The sequence below is a fragment of the Ostrinia furnacalis genome, unplaced genomic scaffold (assembly GCF_004193835.3).
Source record: "Ostrinia furnacalis isolate ACB-3 unplaced genomic scaffold, ASM419383v2 OfSCF7708, whole genome shotgun sequence".
NCBI lineage: Eukaryota > Metazoa > Arthropoda > Insecta > Lepidoptera > Crambidae > Ostrinia > Ostrinia furnacalis.
Window position 1 is genome coordinate 467,580 of NW_021137947.1, and position 22,862 is coordinate 490,441.

Consider the following 22,862-nt stretch of genomic DNA (forward strand, 5'->3'; position numbering starts at 1 on the left):
TAATTAACGAATTTTAACAGACTTGTTGAAACATCTCTTTAATCACAATGTCACAAGCAATTTAGCAATTTCAGCAATTGCAATCCACCTCAAAGAATATTGCCTACACCATAGTGGGGTAATACTGAAACCTTTGCCAATAGTTCTGCCAAACTGCAGTCTGTGCCAATATTGCTGAAACCAAAAAGTTCAATCGTTTGGCATGCGCCGAAGTTTTGTGAAGTAAAGGGAAAAAATAAATGCGCTGGATTATGTACTAGCTTTTGCCCCCGGCTTCGCGTGAATTTCGATCTTTCAGAACGATAGTTTATATCCTGTTTTTTTTCTAAACGGGACACTACAATGAACTCCGTTTTAAAAAGCCGGGATAAAAAAACTATCCTTAGTTTTTCTCGGGCTCTCAAACTGTCTCTATACCAAATGTCATCTAAATTGGTTCAGTTATTTAAACATGAATTAATGGTAACAGACAGTCAGCCAGGTGGAATGAATTTCGCGTTAAAATATGACTACATATCGGGAGGTTTTTTTATAACAAACTTGATGATGCAAACTTTCAAATCAAATCAATTTTATTGTCTGGGATACAAAATAGTTCTTACAGGTTTATCGAACTACCTACTTCTATACTACTACAGCTACGCCAGAGGTCACAAATTCCATTCCATTCCAAAAGCAATTTCAGTATGTTTATATTAATTAGTATCCGCTTTGTTTATTCATATTACACACTTTATTTATGGCTATTTGGTGTGATAGTTAAAATTAATACGGTTTTAACTTTTAATCAAATTTACATAATGCTGTGCTACAAACCATCTTAATAACCAGGTGTTAACAAAAGTGCAGTTTACTGTAGTCTTAAATTGTTTCCCACATTTTCTAAAACACAATTGTTGCTTGCTCACCATTGTGTTAATTTCCCATGGTTTCACAACACATTGTACGAATTTATATACATAATAGAAAATTAATAAAGCTTTGGGATGTATCTTCTTTTTGAAGTATCATCATCATCTCAGCCATAGGACGTCCACTGCTGAACATAGGCCTCCCCCAATGCTTTCAATGTTGCCCGGTTGGTAGCGGCCTGCGTCCAGCGCCTTCCTGCTACCTTTACGATGTCGTCCTGAAGTATATTTTATGGTTCATAATTTTGGTGAGAATTCGAGTTATTAAAATGGCTTGAAACACGATGGTTTCGATGTCTTGTTGTTTCAGCTAAGTAGAATACGTCCACCCACCCCCACTCTTCTTGAGGATGTCGTAAATGCCTTTTAGTCGCCGCTTAAGAACAAATGTACGAACATCAGACCTCTCTAACATGTAGGCCAAATACTCCATTAGATCTGATAAATTAGAGAGAGTTATACTCCTGTGGTAGAGACTAAATTACCTGATGATGATAGTGACTTTCTGCTTCCGAATGAAATTCACACAAACAAAGCAATGAGCAAAAATTAGTCTTCTATAAAATGTAAATGTTTTACCGTGGTTTTACTGGCGCTTAATTCGACAAAGATTTTCAATTGTTGCTTCGTTCGTTCGTTCGTTTCAGCCGAAAGACGTCCACTGCTGAACAAAGGCCTCCCCTAAGGATTTCCCGCGACCCTCACCAGATCGTCGGTCCACCTAGTGCGAGGCCTGCCCACGCTACGTCTTCCAGATCGTGGTCGCCACTCAAGAACTTTCCTGCCCCAGCGGCTATCAGCTCTACGAGCTATGTGCCCCGCCCATTGCCACTTGATTTTAGCGATTCTGCGGGCTATGTCAGTCACTCTAGTTCTCCTACGGATCTCCTCATTTCTGATTGCTTAAATTAATATAAATAGATCAAAAGGTTTAATTATTGCACAAATGCAAATTCTAAAACAAGTATAAAAACTGCACTTTCTATCATCCCATTCATCCCGTTCCAGCAGCATTCCAGCTGAGTACCGAGTGACTGTAAAAGATTAAAAATTGTTATTTGCTGAGCTCTCAGTAAATACGAGGTCAGTCCCTAGGGCATAATCGTGGAATGAGTCTGAATAGGCTGTATGGACTAAATAGGCTTTAGTACGAACAATGGACGTAATATTACTGGACTTTTATCTATAGGTACCTATTAAGCGTCCTTTGCGATGGTTTGTCAACACACAGGTAAAACTACTAAAGCTGTATTAGGTATTTCATAAAATTCATGGATAAAAAAAGTTGTTTCACAAAATTAATGGATTTTGCAGTTAGTTTGAGTCATACATTCGTTTTTTTTATCCACAACGAGGAAGCTCTAGGCCTGCATCTTACTTGATGGAAAGTGATGATCAAGCCGAAGGTGGAAGCGAGCTTCCCCCCCCCCCCCCCCCTTTAACTTCGAACTCCTCTGATTAATTTCGTCCCGGGTCCAATGACAGTTTAACTTTCCCCCGGGACAAACTTGACCTTCATTGGTTGGGTTTTTTATAGCGGTAGATCCTGGCTACACAGGAGTTGCAGCGGTGGGAAAGAGAGGTGAGAACAGTCCCGTATCTTACCCCTTTCCGTCTGCTTATCTTAACGTCTGACGACGACCGAAATCGGTTAAAAATTAACTAAAGATAATCGTATCTTACGTTTTCCTTTTCCCCAAAAGGAAAAGCATCCCATTAGCCATCTCTACCACTGTAGAGCACTAGTCTCAGCTATACGAGGCTCAAGCCAACTCTAGCGGGTAACGCGACGCAACGAGCATTTGACCTAATTTTAAGAAAACTAGAGTTAGATTTAATTTTACAGAAGATTCAATGCATTTTTATGGGAAAAAATAATACATTCTAGGACTATGTAGGTCAAGTCTCTTCACAGCATTTTTATAATATAGCGCTGTTTATAATAATACTAGCTTTCCGCCCACGGCTTCGCCCGCGTGGAATTTTGTCTGTCACAGAAAAACTTTATCGCGCGCATCTCTGTTTCAAAAACCGGGATAAAAACTGTCCTATGTCCTTTCCCGGAACTCAAACTATCTCTATGCCAAATTTCATCAAAATCGGTTCAGTGGTTTAGGCGTGAGAGCAAGACAGACAGACAGAGTTACTTTCGCATTTATAATATTAGTATAGATCAGACGTTTGCAACAACGGTTGCAGTTAGGGCTTCTTTTCTGTCATCTTTGTTTTCCTTATCTTTCTGGTATAAATTCCTGCTGGCTAAAAATTTTCTACTCGGATTGATTGGTCACCTTGCTCTAAGTCCATTTGGCTAACCATCTGAACAGCATTGTTGTGTTTCGGCATTGAAGGAAAGGTAGACATATTCTTCTGTGGATGAGATTCAGGCGAAGAGCTTTGTGGGCAAAATTATCTTTATAAATTACTAGCTTTTTCCCGCGGCTTCACCTGCGTGAAATTTAGTTTGTCACATATCGTCATAAATTGTAGCCTATATTATGTTATTCTGGGTTACAATCAATAATACTGTAAAGTTTCATAAAAATTCGTTAAGTAGTTTTTGCGTGAAAGAGTAACAAAAATCCATCCAGACATTTAGACATCCAAACTTTCGCATTTATAATATTAGTAGCATCCCAACACCCTTGACTAACTCTACATGCTCAAGACCTTCTGTTACATATTAAATCTATCTATCTATCTATCTATCTATCTATCTAAATAAAAGCGAATGCTCACTGACTGACTTACTCACTCATCACGAAATCTCAAAAACTACAAGTGCTAGAGTCCCAAATTTTGCATTGGGGTTCCTTTTAGAACGTAGGTGCTCACTTAGAACGGATTTTACGAAACTCTACCCCTAAGGGGGTAAAACGGGATCCACGCGTACGAAGTACGCGTACGGCTGCTAGTGGTACCTACACATAAGCAAAATCCATATGCTTCTGCTAACAACAGAGTGTATAGACTAAGAGCTAGTGAACGCCAGACCTGCGTCATTTTATAAAATCTGAAAGTTTGTCAGCGTATGCTCCCAATATATGATATAATGTTGGTGAATTATGAAGTTTGGGTCATCGTGGCTTTGGGAGCTACCCTTACGTATGTCTAACTTTTACGGTGGCTTTTTCTGTATATTCAATTGACTGTAATTCTACTAACGTTATACCATTAAATCTGATTTTTATGTATAATATTTGGGCAATAATTAGAAGCATTTTCCCCAACCCAACAGCCAGACAGTTTTGACAGTTCCAACTCCTTGCCAGACAGTTTTTTTAGGGTAGCTCTCGGGAGCTTTGGAGCCACGATGACCCAAACTTCATAATTCACCAACATTATATCCTATATTGGGAGCACACGCTGACGAACTTTCAGCTTTTATAAAATGACGTAGGTCTGGCGTTCACTAGCTCTTACTCTAGTAGTTTCCGCGTTTAACAACACATCCGACACCCAGTTCGGGTGCGAACAAAAGATTTCTCAGTACAAGCATGGCGCAGTTGACCCCATTCCACATGTGTGGGGAGTGTGAATTCTTTGTATGAGCAATGTTAGACGCTAAGCTTTTTGACTTGGAAAGCCTTGGCTTTCAGTTCGTTTCAAATAACTTTGTTTTAATGGAAATATTATTAATTGGTGGACTACATTGATGCGGGTTGAACCTGGATGCGGGTAGCGTAGGACCGGTCGTTATGCTAATCCTTGGGGGAAGCCTTTGTCCAGCAGTGGACGTCTTTGGCTGAAACGAACGAACGAATATTAATTAAAAGATCTGTAGAGATCTTGAAATTCGGCCTTTACTGGGTTAGATTTGACGCTGCTTCTTCTCAGCACTCTATATTATTGTCCTTACGCCTTAGGCAGTTCGATTTTTTCATGTTATTTATAATTTACAAATTATTGTCCTTATTAAATAATAGTTTAAATGCAAAAATATTGGGACGTAAAGTTCTCTTTAAAAACCAACTGTAGAGATATATTGCAAACTAGCTTTTGCGTACGGCTTCGCTCGCGTGAAATTTAGCTTGTTACGTAAATTGTTATAAATTATAGCCAAGTTATTCTGATGTTTATACAATAATACTGTAAAGTTACATCAAAATGCGTTCATTAGTTTTTGCGTGAAAGAGTAACAAACATGTTAACATCCAGACATCCTGACATCCATACAAACTTTCGCATTTATAATATTAAGTATGATCTTTTTTGGAAAATAATCCTATAATAATTGATGTCGTCTCGAAATATTCATTTATTTTAAAGTCATTCACTTCTGAAATATCGTATCAATACAGAGAAATATCCTATAAAACACTAATTTCCTTATAAATATTAAAAGAAACGTGCGAAACACTCGCCCCTTTTTCTGCAATCGGCTAAACACACAGCGCACGCCAACCGATGCCATCTTCACGCTGGCTGCCCATGTTCGCTTTATTGGCTACAAGAAGAAAAACAGCAAAAACAGCGGGTTTTGAACAGCTTTATAATTAAGTATGGAGTAATCAAGTTACTTATTGCTATATATATTTTTATATATTTATATGTTAAGTCGGTCTATATGGAGCTAAAAAATAGGGTGTTTTATTTATTAGTTAACTATTAGCTTTTGCCCGTGGACTCGTTCGCATTCAAAGTCAAAGTCAATATTTCTTTATTTCTATAAATAGACTATTTGAGTCAAACGTGACATTTACTATGTAGTAAATGATTAGGTACTTACAGCTTGACGTAGTCACAACAAGCAGTTAACTGTACTACCACAGGTAGTACTAAGAAAATATCGCTTTAGAGCTCGAGTCCTAATACCACAGAATATAATAGTAGCAACTAATACCTTCAACTTCAAACGTAATAACATTCTTTATAAATCCTACAAATTGTTATAGACTTACTTCTGAATTCAAGCCACAAATTAATGTAAGATATATCATTTCAAGGAGTTAGATCAGCTCCTACATACGACTATTCCCAATTCATCTTGATAATTTATCAGTAACGGTGTTAAGATAAGTTTGATAACTAAACCAGATTAAGTACGAATCTCGAAATATATTGATGCGCATTTTTCACTATATTTTAGTACTCGTAACAGCGGCACATGAAGTTAAACATCGAGTTAATTTATGTAGAGTTGCAATAGTTATTTTTAACAAAAATGTAGCCTGAAGTGTTACCATAGCTAGTTATACTAATTTATAGAATACCTATATCTACTTACGCCCGTATTCACAATTCACAAACACTACTATGAGGTACACAGTGCGCGTGGCCGCACAGGGTGACACACGAACCAATCACAGAGCTCTATTCAACGATGTGCGTACTTACAGGCGTTAGACTGTAGACTGATGGTCGCAACACCTTTTATTCTAAGTTACTTCTTCTATAACAAACTTCAAAAAGCTGTGAAAATCCATACAAAAAACAACTGTTATCGTTCTAGTTACGGTTAAAGTTAGGTGATGCAACTAAGCCTAATAATCTAGACACTAATACGCAAGTCCTAGCATCCAGCCTAGGTAGACCTAATTAGTTAATAAATTATACTAATTGTGCCATTCTGCGCTCACTAGAGAGGAACCGGTCACGCGATACTTTAGTACCTAGTAGGTAATTGCTAACTGAATCACTAATAACGCTGTCACAGCTGATACGTTTGATTTTAACGCGAAATTAGCGATTTAGATTGCTTTGGTTTGATACAGTTTAATCTCGAATTTGAATACTCATTGAGATATTATATTCAGTACAATCAATATTTAAATCATCATTTTTCATCATCATCATCAGGTCAGGCAGAAAGAACCTTAACTTCAAACTCCTCCTAAAGATAAAGTCAAAGTCAAAATTTCTTTATTTGTATAGACTATTAAATAGTTCTTACAAATCTACCTATGTCATCATCATCATCATTTCAGCCATAGGACGTCCACTGCTGAACATAGGCCTCCCCCAATGTTCTCCATATTGATCGAGTGGTAGCGGCCTGCGTCCAGCACTTCACTGCTACCTTTATGATGTCGTCGTTCCCCCTAGTGGGTGGACATCCCACGCTGCGTTTTCCGGTACACGGCCTCCATTCCAGAACCTTGCTGCCCCATCAGCCGTCAGTTCTGCCCACTATATCCTCCTATGTTCTTCTAATTAACTTCGTTGCGGGTCCAATGACAGGTTTACTTTCCTCGGGACAAACTTGACCTTCACTGACTAGGTTTTTATTGGCGGTCTCCAACTCTACAAGCCTATTCAGAAGATGTCCTTATCCTTTGATGCTCCTTGGACTCTTCCAGGTCACTATCGGGTGAATAAATGATCTTTTAATCTTTTTTATCTTTCCTTGATCCATCTAGTCCCTCCTCATCTTCTTCGTCTCGTCAATCCATCGAACTGGAGTCGAGGATATGTCTCTATCAGCCAATTCCTACGAATAATAACGTAATGCAAACTATATCGCGATGTGACGCACAAATAAACAAACGGAATAATTTGATACATTCCCAGAGCTATCTACCAAGTAAACAGACGTAGGGATGTATTATTGAATCGTTCGAATCCCCTAATAAAAGTATAAAAATATTCCGTGAACTCTACACTGCTTATGAAATTGAAATTTATGAGTTCACATTAACTATGTACAGTCGACAGCACATCAGACCCCTTATCATTTTTGTTGCAAAATAGCCCGTATTGCAACCAGATACGACCCTCCTGTGTTTAGCTTGATGTGCTGTCGTCCGTACCTACTACTTCTAGCCAAACAAACTTTTCTAGCTTTTAGTTTATTTACGTGAAACATAAATAAGTACAGAATTATTTCATTTACATTTTTGGTGGATTGCAATAAAAAGTATTGTTTTCTTCAGTTCGTTAGCCAAATGAACCCAAGGATTTCCACAACTACGACATAGTTATCATTTTATGAATTTTTAATTGATCAGTGATTTGTTATATCAACACTGACACAATTATGGTTCAAGAATACATTGAGTTATAATGTACTACGTAGTAATATTACTTCAATGCAAGAATACGTAAAATCAGCAGTAATTAAATTAAATCTCGTACGAGAAATGTTTCCGCACACGAGATGAGCATTGAATTCGAACGATTCCTGATTGAAACAAAACAATATCATTCGAAAAAATACATTCTGAATTCACGACAATTGGCCTTCAGTAAACACAAAATTGACGATACGAAAATAACTTCTATATCCCTATTGGGATTATTTATTTAGGGATACCGTTACTATGGACACCTGGGCCCCGTACCCTTATCATAAATGATGAGAGGCCTTTGAGAAGCGTATTTCTATTTTGTATAGTATCCAAACTATATTAAATCTACTAGGTACGTTTCTACGCCTAAACTATTTAACCAGTTTGGTAATTGACATAGCGAAAATGCGGATTACTTTACGTATAGGGTAACTTACCACGACCTGATAAAGGTGCAGGAAGGCGCTGGATGCAGGCCGCCACCAACCGTGTGATGTGGAAGTCATTGGGGGAGGCCTATGTTCAGCAGTGGACGTCCTGTGGCTGAAATGATGATGGTAATAGGGTAACTTTAGTAAAAACCAAAAAAAGATTTTTTAGAAAGAAACCTCTTCTTAACCATGTCTATAAACGACATAATTCGACACAGATAGCGTTACTGACGCCTATTTATTTTGATTTGGTTGCAAGATAGTTTTCTCTATTTTAATACTTTTTGTTGAGCAAAAGTTACCCTCTAGGGCTAAAGTAAACCGCGTGCGGTAAACCTAAAATTCCAAGCCATAAAACTCTTCAAAAATACTTATTTTCAGTCTAGTCCTGAAAAGTTAGTTTGCTGTAATTTCTATTCTACTAGTTTTCAAATCAGTAATAAGTCAATTGAGTTCACAAACGGGTCATGCCTTACAGTGGAGATAAGTGACCTGATAAGTTACATGAAATGTCACAGCTGAAAATATTGGTGCCAGTCTACCTAATATTACTGGCTAGGTAGTAACGGATCATTGCGGCGTGGAAGACCCGTGAAACGTACCCTAATATAAGTACTTAGTAGGGATGGGGTGTGATTTGGAGTTATCGATATTTAATACTAGATTTTTCTCGCGACTTCGACCGCGTAGATTTCGTAAAGACTATATTGTACTTTTCTGATGTTAGTGTAGATATAATGTTCTGACCCCGCAGGGTAGCTATGCAATTTCATGCACTTATTCTTCAGAGAAAAAATTAAAAATAACATTGTCAAGTTTCATCAAAATCCATTAAATGGGTTTTGAGTGGAAAATTAACGAGCATTTTATCCGTCATCATATTCTCGCGTTAGAAAACAATCAAACAAAACAAAAACATTTTCAAAGTTACTTTATGAGAGAAATAAACATTATTTCAACCAAACCAACATTTCATTGCCGTATTTAAATACAAAAAAAAACCTACACCACTTATATCCCTTTCACCTTTTCAATATTCCCATCGATGCGCTCAGAGATAATTCGATTTGCATTGAAAAGCGCCACCAAGTGGCAATTTCGCGAAAAAAAGTAGGACAACCGGACCAACCTACATCGTGTGTTACTAGGGTAACCAGGCGTTCGGATTTTCCAAAACAAAGTTGGCACTTGCCCCAATTTTCGGGCGATTAAAATTTTCCGGTAAATACCTAAATACAGGGTGACTTTGCAATCAGTAGGTATCCAAATTTTTAGGAGCGACTCAGAATCAGTAACCTATCGATTTACGTAAAGAAAATGTATTAATTATTTTTATATCCTCTGCGAGCGGTTTCAAAACTGGCACACGTGAATAATTAGCTTCGTTCATAGAAAAATACGTTACACACAGTCCACTACATACGAAGCTTGATAGACATAATGGTACGCGAAAATAAGCCTTAAAGCCTTTAAAAATTAAGATATGGACACCGGCGAATTAGATTTTCAATATATTTTTTCGCGTAAAGTTCGACGATTGTTAAATTGTTCTGTAGAGCTTATTAAAAAATGTTGGATACTGATTAAAAAATCACCCTGTATAAATTCGATTTGGGTTCTATCATAACTTCGCTAGTCTCAAAATTAATATTGTTACTTAAAGCACTTAAAGACATTAATTATGATTAAAATATAATTTAAGACGGCTTGGCCCAACGGTGTCACTTCGAGGCTCGGTAATTCGATCCTCTTCAATCACTGTACTAAGGCTGAGTTGCGACATCTTACTTTAACTTTGAGAAACGTCAAAAATCTGTCAAACTCCGTATTAAAAGCACCGGTAAAATTAGGTGTGCAACTCAGCCTGAGTATTCCTTCTACCTAACACAAGAAGCGGGAATATTAATAATTTATGAACTGTGATGTTTTCATATTTATTACATGTGAAACTAAAATAGGAGTAATGTAACTTTATCGATTGAATCGAAAATTTAAGACTTCCTTTTCAATAAAGTGTCAGTAGGTAAATTTTTAATCCAATTAATACTGATGAGGCTACAGACCTTAATTAAAACACCTTCTACACTCAGAAACAAACTTTCAATACAACAAGACTGACTTTTTTATTACAGTTTAATTGTTTCTCCAAATATAAATCGTTTTTATTCTTTTTTATAATTTCTAATGAAAAATATTATTGTGCATGCCAAAAAACGGTTGACTGCAGGCAATTTGACTTGCTGTTACCAATGCATTCTGACAATCGCAGCTCGACGTGTCCGTACATCAGTAATTAAATAAAAGTAATTCAGTTATTTATTTTTAATGCGTAATAGATATAAAACACTTTCATGCTCTTCAACTTGATTAATTGGCTTGTTAACAGAAAGAAAGATACCGACTGATTATGCGATGCAATAAAGAATGCTTCTGCGTAGATTTGTGTGCTTTTTGAAGGAATGATTCATTTTAATCATTTTAACAATCCACGGATGATTTCAGCTGATGTTTGCGTCATCGGTAGAGAGCTAAGTTTACGGGGATAACCTTGTAATATTACAAAGATATCACCTAGATTTCGGGCTAGAGCATGATTAGAATCAATTTAATATTTTACAAATCAAAATATTCGAGCATTCTTATAACATTTCCTGAACATTAACCTACTCTTGTTATTGTTGTTGATTCGAACATTTTCTACGCCTTTTTTTAGACTAGTTAGAAACCATTTACTAACTGACCCGGCAAATTTCGTACCACCTATGTTCATTAAAAATAACGTAGGATTCTAATGATGAAAGAATTTCTCAAATCGGCCCAGTAATTTCTTAGCCTATTCAATAACAGTCAAATCTTTCCTCCTTATAATATTTGTGTAGATTATTTAGTACTATTGTAGAACATGACCGTCCCAGAATAATAAATCCAAAGAATAGCTCAACATCCTAAATCTGGTACGTAGCAAATTTAATGCAAACTTTTTACAAAGATTGCGCGTCTCGCCAGCGATTACTCAACAAAGCTGACGTCACCCGAAGGTTGTGCAAAAAGACTTGTCACGGCTATCTATGCGTTATTAAACTCGTGTTCTACGAAGCCATTTTGTGCGCAGTCGTGCATTTTGGCTGCTCGAAATACTAAACATTCTGTCTTGGATAAAACACGCACTGAAACGCTATTTTCGTTTCCTATGTAAATGGTACCTACGTGTTGACGTTTCTCATTCTACGTCTTTATCTGCATTCAATTCCTGTATTTAGTATCTTTATGTAATCTTCCTACTAAGTAGTCTTTAACAATGATTATGTCTACGACAGATTTTTTTATCTCGAGTAATACCCGCACGAGGTGTTGTTATTAATCTTAAATTAATGTCGTAACTACAAAGATACTGACGAGAATACTTAATATTATAAAAAACATGCACTCTAATTGAGAACCTCCTCCTTTTGAAGTCGGTTAAAAATATAAATAAATAATAAAATATCCTTAGACAATTTACACTCCGTCTCTAGTCCCAAACTAAGCAAAGCTATGTGTACTAGACAACGGATATAAACCTACTTAATTGAGTTAATAGTTAAATATTTAATGAAAGTTGTATCTCTTTAATATCACAAATAAAGTCTAGATTCTATTAAAACAGGCTTCGTTTAAACCTACTAAAATATTTAAGCAGAGTAGATATAATTAATCCTACGTAAGGCTCTCATAAATATTGTAGACTTAGCGCGACTGCAAACAAAAGAAGGCCAGATTTATTGAGCTTAAAACCTTAATTGTAAATAAACAATAGAAGGCATGTGAAAGGAAAAAGGCAGTAAAAAGATTTAGGGTTGTTTGTGGTATTTTTTCGAAGATTCACCCCCTTACTAATAAAAAGTTACACAGTTGTTGAACACTGTTTTAAAATGACATTTCCATACTAAACGTAACTTTAAAACACTGTTCAACGAGCGTGTAAGTTTTATTAGTAAAAGAGATACCTCAAGCCGAAGGTTTGTCCTTTTTCAACATACCTTTAAGAATTTTGAAAATTAGTTAAATCTGGAGTTGTTGATTACGTGCCAAATTCGCCTGTTGATAATACTGTTTAATCTGGTAAAAAAACTAAAGTTCCATTGGATATGGAGGATAATTGTGGATATTTTATACTGACTGCAACTATGAAGATGTTCTAAATTGTTGGCTATATTAAGTTAATCTCTTAGGGCCTTATTACAAAAAAGTTATGGTGAAGACTGGTTTAAAATGACATTTCCATACTATTTTTACCATTTCAATTTAAACTAGAGTAGTAGAGTTCAACTTTTTGTAAGAAGGGGGTTAATATTTTTTCCTAATTATTTCTAGAACATGGCACTCTATGGTCACCCTACTAATCTAGTTCCGTGCACGGAATAATTGACGAGCATGTCAATTTAATGGCGACCACGTGCTCCGAATGTTTATATTTGTCTCTGGCCCAATCGATATTTATAGCCTGTGAAATGTTTTCGCTGAATTTTTAAATATAATTTCGTTTGACCCGGTTGATACATACCAGTTCGCAAAAATATTTAGGAGCACGTAAAAAATATGTTTGTATGATGGCAGAAGAGCTGTAAACTAGTTCTAATATCATGTAAATCATAATATTAGTCCTATCCTACTAATATTATAAAGGCGAGAGTTTGGATGTCATGATGTCTGGATGTTTCTTACTCTTTCACGCAAAAACTACTGAACGGTTTTTGTTGAAACTCTTCTGTATTATTGTTTATAACCCAGATTAACATATAGGCTATAATTTATGACGATCTGTGACAAATAAATTTCAATAAATAAAATTAAATAAGACGTCTAAAAAGCGCTATCCATCGTCATTGGTTAAAATCTACAGCGCTGGACAAACTACTGTTTTTGACATTCGTAAATATTCATGCCGTGAAACGCAATCTATCAACATAATAATTAATTATCTAATGGGGGTAAAACGAGGTCCACGCGTACGAAGTCGCGGGCGGCCGCTAGTAATTTATAAATTCTTGTAACCCATTTTCAACCGACTTCAAAAAAAGGAGGAGGTTCTCAATTCGACCCGTATGTTTTTTTTTTTTTTTCTATGTTTGTTACGCGATAACTCCGCCAATTATGAACCGATTTTCAAAATTCTTTTTTTGTTCGATAGGGTACACTTCTGAGGTGGTCCCATTGTCACCAAGTCAGGATCTGATGATGGGATCCTAGGGAAATCGAGAGCAACCCTCAAATTTTATAGGCACGTATATCGTTTTTCAAACTTTTTCTTAAGTTATTCATATATTTGCTCCTGGAAATCATCATCTCATATTGATGAGCTGATGATAGAAGGTAAAACTCCTTAATGCTTAGGAGTTGGAGGATAATTCTTTAAATATTATAAGTACAAATAGACCAACAGTTGTATTCTTTCATGTTTTTAAGGTGGGCTGACGGTTTAAGGTCTTTTTAGGTTTCCTATATGGTAACCTGAATTTTGTAGGGAATATTATTTTACACTAGACATGAAGAGTATGGTCTCAATGTACTGCCTACCTTCAGTGGTAACATCAAGGTAATAATTAGTTAACTAAAAAGCAATAAATAAGTAAAATTTTATAAAAAAAAAAAGTATCAATCATGGTATACCTACATAAATATTAATTCGTCCTAATAAATAAGTAGGTTATTAGTAATTATTTTTCTACTTTTTAATGTAGGTTTTTTGGAGTCGGTTTTTCATAGAAAATCTCGATAAAATCCGATAGCTTTTCGCCTCTCTTTTGACTCCTATAAAATCGAATAACTAAATGCATAGTTTTCTTATAATCAATAAAAGCTTTATGAGTTGTCAAATTCTTCCAACTGATTATTACAACTAATTACAACTAAACACATACAACAACCAATACAGCAATATATTTCTTCTACAAAGAACCGTTTAACAAAATCCAGACACGAAACCTCGTATACCACGCTACAAATCGTTTTCCTTTATTGTTCATTCATCTCAGTCGAGTTTATCGATAAATCACTGTTTCCCATCCCTAGCGTGTCGAACCTAATCGTTTACAAGCCAATATCGATGTCGCCACCCAGTCGGCTGGAAAGATATCCCGTAAACTACCCTCGTATTTCGGGCTTATACCCGTAATATTTAGTCCCAGATTTGTGTACAGTTGACAGCACTTCAGCTAAATACTTATTTTGGTGCAAAATCGCATTATTTCAAGTTGTACACAAGAGGCCACAGTTTTTGCTTGACGTGACATCGTGGTCACGTTCGTTCGTTTCAGCCGAAAGACGTCCACTACTGGACAAAGGCCTCCCCCAAGGATTTATACAGAGACCGGTTCTGCGCCGCTCGCATCCAGGCACCTCCCGCGACGTTCACCAGATCGTCGGTCCACCTAGTGGGGGGCCTGCCCACGCTACGTCTTCCGGCTCGTGGTCGCCACTCAGAACTTTCCTGCCCCAGCGGCCATCAGCTCTACGAGCTATGTGCCCCGCCCACTACCACTTGATTTTAGAGATTCTGCGGGCTATGTCAGTCACTTTGGTTCTCCTACGGATCTCCTCATTTCTGATTCGATCACGCAGGGAAACTCCGAGCATAGCAAGCTCCTCGGAGCTTGTGTCACACGATTCTGAAACTTCAAGAGGCAAAAATCAAAAACTTACAACCCACTGTTGATAGTAGCGCCCTCCTGTAAATGTCATAATTATATGGTAGTCCAACGTGGCAAAAATCGGAACTACGAGTAATAATCCAGTATAGATAGTAGCGCCCTTCTGACAATGTCATAGCTGGGACTGTTTCAATTTCTTTTCTGCTCAACCCAAAGGTAAACTGGTCGAGAATGCTTTAGTGCATTAAGTTCGCCTTATGTACAAATTTACTTTGGCATTAAAGTTTAAATAAATAAATAAATAAATAGCTGGGACTGTTCATCGACATCTATACAATACAGGTCGGTCTATTGATGGCCTAATAAATTAATTGTTAAGACCGCAAAGGTACTGCCAAACTCCTTGGCCACTCGCCTGGCCGGCGAGAAACTTCTTTTTATTTTTTTGTTCTATCGATTGTCACTTATTTTTCTGCACTTAAATTTTCTGCTGAACAATAGCTTGAACTAAACCAATCTCTTCTTCTTTGCCCTAGCACTTATGTAATGGGATTTTTTTTTATACAACTAGCTGACCCCGCGAACTTTGTTCCGCCTAAATGGCAATAAATAAGCAGACTTTTTTTATTTTCGAACGGGATAAAAAGTATCCTATGTCCTTCTCCTGGCTCTAAACTACCTCCCTGACAATTTTCAGCTAAATCGGTTCAGCCGTTCTTGAGTTATAAGCGAAGTAACTAACACGACTTTCTTTTATATATATAGATTAATTCAATTTTCATATTTACACCATAAAAGCCAAAAGGTCAAAATAAATTTCTCGTAGTGTCGGTGACGTACCTATTTCGTTCACGTTGTCTGACCGTTAAACATAATTTTTAATTACTGGTAAAAACAATGAAAAGTGTTTGTCACTACTAATTGCTTAATTTTGTCGTTCCAAGTTTATTTCCGACCTTGACACATTCAAACTGCTAGACAAAATTTAGTTGTGAAGTTTTTCCAATAATTGTAAGAAATAAGTGGAACAAACTTTACATACGGGTAAGATATGTACCACATACTTTTATAGTATTATCGTACGAATCTTGCTAAGCGAAAATAGATTTCTCAACACATAAAAAGCATTAGAGCAATTTGTATTTCTACGTTTTAGGCCAGTAGAATTAAACACAAAAATTGATTAAATCGGAAATAATTCCTACAAAAGATTTTTTTGCTTTAATGGCTTCATTGGTTGCCCATTAAGACTCTCCTAAGTTTTCGACTTCGACGGAGTTGTGCTTAAGTGGTGGGGGCCCCCGAAAGGGGCGTTTTTTCGGTTTTCCGGTTATACCGCGTAAAGGACTTACCCTATCGAAAAGTGGTCTTCATGACGGTTAAAGGGCACTTAATCCTGCATTGAATAAGACCAAATTCATATGTTTTGGACAAACCGTTCTCGCGCTAAAGTTCGGCAAAGTAGAAAATATACGTATAATTAATGACCCTCTCCACGTCCAATGGCTTGTTACCCACATGCTTCCAAGCCTTGTAAAGGGTCGCCTTAACCAGTGTAACCCTAACAAGGCTCACGAGTTTGATTCGCTTATCCTTGTTCGTCCCAGCCGTTCCTTAACTGCGGTTGCTGCACCTCTTCCTGGCACTCTCCTGAACGACTCTGTGTTACCTAATGTGGCTGCCCCTCTTCCTTGTACCCTCCTGTACGATTTCATTGCTTAGCCATATGCCTGGTCCAAGGTTCGACGCCACAAAATCAACTTCGTACGAGTGAAAATAGTTTAAATACTATTTCCCGTGCTTGCAACATTTTTCTTTACTGCTTCGCCTCTATTAGTCGTAGAGTGATTGTATATATCCTATAGCCTTCCTCAATGTATGAGCTATTCAACACAAAAATAATGATTTCAATCAAACTAGTAATTCTTAAGATTAGCGCGTTCAAACAAACAAACAAAAAACTCTTCAGCGTTTTAATATGAACTTGTTGTTGTTGATTTTTGGCGTCGAACCTTAGACCAGGCATACGGCTAGGCAACGTAGTCATGCAGGAGGATACAAGGAAGAGGGGCAGCCACAGTAGGTAACACAGAGTCGTTCAGGTGAGTGCCAGGAAGAGGTGCAGCAACCGCAGTTAAGGAACGGCTGGGACGAACAAGGATAGGCGCATCAAGCTCGTAAGCCTTGATAGGGTTACACTGGTTGAGGTGGCCCTTTTCAAGACTTGGAAGCCTGTGGGTAACAAACCATTGGACGTGGAGAGGGTCATTAATTATACGTATATTTTCTACTTTGCCGAACTTTAGCGCGAGAACGGTTTGTCCAAAACATATGAATTTGGTCTTATTCAATGCAGGATTAAGTGCCCTTCAACCGTCATGAAGACCACTTTTTGATAGGGTAAGTCCTTTACGCGGTATAACCGGAAAACCGAAAAAATGCCCCTTTCGGGGGCCCCCACCACTTAAGCACAACTCCGTCGAAGTCGAAAACTTAGGAGAGTCTTAATGGGCAACCAATGAAGCCATTAAAACAATAAAATCTTTTGTAGGAATTATTTCCGATTTAAAAGCTAATTCTACTGGACTATTTGCTTCTCTGAGGCAATCCCGATCAAGATGGATAAGAAAAGTGTGTACCTAAGTATGGATAATAATATTGTAGTTTCTGAAATGAAATAAACATGTATCTTTATTTAAGTTTCACCCAAGACATGAAAAAGGGAAGCCCGTAGAGTCCTTCTTTTTACAATGTCCCTTTATCTTTTGCCCCTTACCAGCGTTTCGAAGCAAACATTAAAGTCGCTCCCGCTGTCTGTGCGCTTAGATCTTAAACTACGCAACGGATTTTAATGCAGTTTTCAGCAATAGATAAAGTGAATCAAGAAGAAGATTTAATGTATTAATACATATCACCTGTGCGAAGCCGGGGCGGGTTGCTAGTTATGTCATAACAACGTGATAAACACAATAAGTTTATGGCATTAGTGTAATTAACAACTCAAAATGTATGTCAATGATTGTAGAATCAAGTAAGTACCCAAATATATCCTCCTAACATCAAGTCTGTTTTGTTACAGCTGCACTCGGAGTACCGCAGCACATACAGATGGCACGAGTACAAGGAGCAGCAGCAAGGCGTGATGAAGCAGCCGGCGCCCACGCCGCCCAACGTGCTGCCTCTCACCAGGGGTGAGTGATACGTGATACACGACCTTGACGTCTCGTGGTCCGGCGATAAAGACCGCAACAGTTGTCGCGAGTAAATGGAGCAGCAGCAGGCAACGTGCTGCCTCTCACCAGGGGTGAGTGATACAGGACCGTGACGCTTCAATACTCCGGTGGTAGAGACTACAGCATAGATGGCGCGAGGACAAAGAGCAGCAACAGATGCTCCCGCTCACCAGGGGTGAGTGATACAGGAGTACAGGACCATGGACGCCTCCGTGGCTAGTAGTAGAGACCGCAGGATAGATGGCACGACAAGGAGCAGCCCAACGTGCTGCCTCTCACCAGGGGTGAGTGATACAGGAGCATGGACGCTTCTGTAGCCCGGCGGGAGAGACCGCAGCACAGATGGCACGAGTACAGGAGCAGCAGCAGGGCGTGATAAAGCAGCCGGCGCCCACGCCGCCCAACGTGCTGCCTCTCACCAGGGGTGAGTGATACGTGATACACGACCTTGACATCTCCGTAGCTCGGGAGACCACAGCACAGATGGTGTGAGACAAGGAGCAGCAGCACATGCTCCCGCTCACCAGGGGTGAGTGATACAGGAGTACAGGACCATGACGCCTCCGTGGCCAGTAGTTGAGACCGCAACAGATGGCGCGAGTACAAGGAACAGCAGCAGGACGTAATGAAACAGCCTCGCTTATTAGAGGTGAGTAAGGGGAGAGTCTCCACTCGGAGGTTCTGGGTTCGATTATCAGATGGGGCCCCACACATGATAAAACCCCTGACACCTCATGACTTGACATGAGAATATTAGCTGTCTACCAGCCACATTGAGTCTTTCACATACTGGTCTACTATGTCAGAGGTCATGGATTTGTTGTTCACACAAACAACAAACACAAAAAGTACTACTAGTACTAGGCAAATACTTAGTGTATTTGCCTAGTGTTTCCTTAGTATAACTGGCAGAGAATGCCTTTACGGCATTAAGTTTGCCTTATTTACCAAAAATGGTTATAAAAATAATGCCGAATGAATGATTTTTCTTTCTTTATTTCTAAAAGCTGCATGTTCCAGGTCCCATGGAGCCGGCGATGCCCCGGCGCAAGAAGTACCCCGGCGTGGCGTACAAGACCAACGAGCTGTTCGACCCGGCGCCCGCCGACGACATCCGCCCGCAGCAGACCTCCGCCTTCGATAGAGCCAGGGTGAGGCCACAGCTCTTCATTCACTGGTCACTATTTGTATAGAGTGTGTGGTTCTAGGTATTCTAGAAGATCCAGGATTCTTCAAATTTTGGTCATTGCCTGTGTAGGACATGGATCTGATATCCATCCATTGATCACTGGTTAATGTGGGTCTACCACAAAACGAAATATGAATCATCTATCTATGAATTGAATGTGTGATTCTAATAGAGCCAGGGTCAGATGCCAGCCCTTGAGTCATTGGTCACAGTCTGTATAGAGTGTGGGTCTATTAGAACCAGGGTGAGCCTCATCACGTTACTGCATGATTGTGTGGGATATAGGATAGGTCTGCCGAATCCTCGATGTCTCTGTCCAGCAATGCAATTATTTTGAGTTGGAACTCTTGAAATTAACGATATGTTTTTGTTTCAGAGCGCTCAAAGGAACGATGCTGACAGGGCAGGCCGGCGCAGCAAGTCTGAAGGTCCTCGCCAACCGCGGTGGACGGACACCGTCGAACCAAAGGTAATTTAGTTCTCAACAACTTTACCTAACAAAAATTATTGTGTGTGTAGTGACTGTGTGTATAAATGGTTATTTTACCGCAGTCAAAAACCTTGCTAGAAACCTTTTTTCCTATCTGGAAAGTTCTTGGATTCCATCTTACCTGATAAAAAGAAAGTTCAGTCCAAAGGTGGAACCAAGCTGTATTCGAAATTCTTACTCACAGGAACTACATCCAAGTTCAGAAACATAATAAATGCTGTTAGCATTGCATAAAATAGATTAAAATTATTTTCTCTTTACAAAGAATACAAAAAGTTTTGGGTACAATTTGAGAGAGTACAAGATAAAACCTTGCAAGAGACTGGTGTCTAAACTAGGTCCCTGTGTAAATAATATCAGAGAGCTTAGTGTGACTTTACAAAAAACGTCGTCACTAGCGAGCGCGTAAAAAAACATATGAAATATTAGTTCCTGAAAGTTTCCGCTAGGGGCGTTGTACAATCCGTCATACATTTAATGTCACTTTTTTACGCAGTCGATGTCGATTGACATCGAATGCGTTTGACGGAAACTCACACTACGCCCCCAGACTATACAGATAAATGTCACACCTAGGTAATAACTACCATCATAATCACACCTTGAACAAGCCCTACCACCAGTCCTGGATCTGTCAATAGGCCATATAGGCCGCGGCCCAGGGGCAGCAGATTTCAGATGACGCTTACTCGATTTCAGAAGATAAAAGTTAAATAAAGATCCAACCCCACCCTAGCCTAGGGGTGTCAAAACTGTAAATCCGCCACTGCCTACCACCGATCAACCTGTTCAGCAACACCAAACTGATCCTCTCATCGATCCCCAGGGCTCCACAGCCCTCGGCGACGTGGTGGCAGCGAAGGAGCCAGAGGTGGTGAGCACGGAGTACAGCCAGCAGTTCGCCTGGCCCAAGGACACCACGGATTCTGCCCCTCGGAAGAGCATCTCCATGGGAGCGCTGAAGAAGGCCGCCGTGGCTGAAGGTATACTAGCTTCCACTCCTATTACTTTAGTACACTGTATTCAACTTGTGGTTATTAAATCTCCAATGCAGGAGGAATATACAAATACCTTAGCCCCTGTGTTCATTATCAGGTCATGAAGTCTTCAATGCAGTAGGACGACCCTTTCTAATTTAGAGTAGAGGCAAATTAAGGATTTGGGATACAACTCCCACGCAGGCTATAGTCTGGTCTGCGAGCACGTAGAATTTTGTCCAATGACCCCAAGCTACCCGTCCTTATCGCTCGCGCGTTATGAGGGCTATCGTTTTAGCGCTTACCAGTTGGCGCCACTGTAGAGTAAGGTCCTGTCACTTGCTAGTAGCGAAGACAGTGGCACCAACTTGTGAGCGCTAAAGTGGTAGGAGGACTATCGCATTTACACTCATCAAGATGGCGCCACTGTAGAGTAAGGTCCTGTCAATCGCCAGGGATGCCAACTGTTAAGTATAAAAACGATAGCCCTCATTATATTGCTGTCGCGACTGTGTGACGGGTGCCCGCAGTAAGTGTGCGAGCGCGACAGTAAGATAATTACGCGCGAGCGATAAGGATGGGTAGCTTGGGGTCATTGGACAAAATTCTACGTGCTCGCAGACCGGGCTTTAGACGGGTTGGGGAGGCTTGATGGTTAGGTACATGTTTCTCTCTTAGTCGCCTCTTACGACATCCCAGTCCTCTACGTTATTGAAGGAACCAGAATTTATGAGGTCATGTTTATCCTGAATCCTGGTTTCATGAGTTGTAGCTGTAAGAATATGGGCTCTTTCCAGGTCAATTACACATCTTAAGTATAACCACTTCTTTGGGCCAACTTATCAGCTAAGGAAATGGCGGAAAATACTGAATATAACATAGGATATTGATTCATAATTATAATAATGCAACATAAACTAGAATCTACATATAATTGGTGATGACGTCACCTTGATATTTTGTCCCCCACGGGGTTCGAACCGCTACTACAGCTATTGTTCTATTTGAGTACGCAAATCACGTCCCTACACTTAACCTGTGACAAAGCCACAATTTAATTAGATCCCGTGTGGAACTGTGTTAATAATAAATCTAAATTGAGTATATTTTTTTCATTTTAAAACTAAAATTCAAACTCAAAGGTAAACCTCCGATTCCAAAAAAAGTCCATAAATTACAAACCGCTTAGCATAACGAACCAGCTACAATTCACCGCTATTGTATAATTTGGGATGCACAAGCTACCCACAGACAATCCAAACTTAATGCCGCCGGGAGCCCGGATGGCAACTTTATGCCATACATAAAACATAGGACAAACCACCAAACTTTATCCTGCTGAAAAATTATAGTGCTGCCTGTAAACTACATGTCGATAATACTTTATTGTTAGGAGGGCCAACCTAAAGCAATAAACATCGATAATGTTCTCCATGCATTCTCATTTAACCATCTTTGTCTGTTACAGAATATAAGAAAGTGGTTGGTTTGTTAATGTAGATTTTAATAACTAACGCAGCTTGAGTATCTAATATCACAAATCGACTAAAAAGCAAACGAAAACAAATAATTAAACTAGGTATAAAATAGTCATATTTATTCACATAGTTATTCGATTATCGATATTTTATACAATACATATATCGACAAATTGGCTGCACAAGAAGAGTTATTAAACTCCCTGTGAATTCCAAAATGGTTGATTGCTCTATCGAGATTGTCGAGTATGTTTGCAGTTTTCAGTTCTCTAAAGTATTTAGGGCTATTTTTGAAAAATGGTGAAGTTTATAAAAAAAATCCTAAATGGTTTTATTTTACCATCCATCTGCCAGAGATTATATATGTTGATAATTAGGCAAAGTTCCAGTTTAGCTACAACTGATTTTGACAAAATAACTAACTCGTTTTGAACACATCTGGAGTCTTTGTTATGCAGGTACTTATAACTATCGGACGTCAATTAGGAAAGCGCATTTATCGACTATAAAAGGTTAA

General features: G+C 38.7%; 1 protein-coding gene across 6 annotated transcripts in view; it reads left to right on the plus strand.

Moving 5' to 3' along the window:
* The window catches only part of LOC114365948 (uncharacterized), a 78,596-nt gene that overhangs the window by 38,406 nt on the left and 17,328 nt on the right, over window positions 1-22,862 (plus strand). For 3 of the 6 annotated variants that reach the window (XM_028322679.1, XM_028322684.1, XM_028322685.1), the window contains exons 3-7: window positions 18,058-18,102; window positions 18,569-18,635; window positions 19,232-19,362; window positions 19,777-19,869; window positions 20,717-20,873. In XM_028322679.1, coding sequence (XP_028178480.1) covers window positions 18,058-18,102; window positions 18,569-18,635; window positions 19,232-19,362; window positions 19,777-19,869; window positions 20,717-20,873 — 493 coding nt within the window. Of the gene's footprint in view, window positions 1-18,057; window positions 18,170-18,568; window positions 18,636-19,231; window positions 19,363-19,776; window positions 19,870-20,716; window positions 20,874-22,862 lie in introns of all 6 variants that reach the window. The other 3 variants (XM_028322680.1, XM_028322683.1, XM_028322681.1) reach the window with 1 other exon arrangement.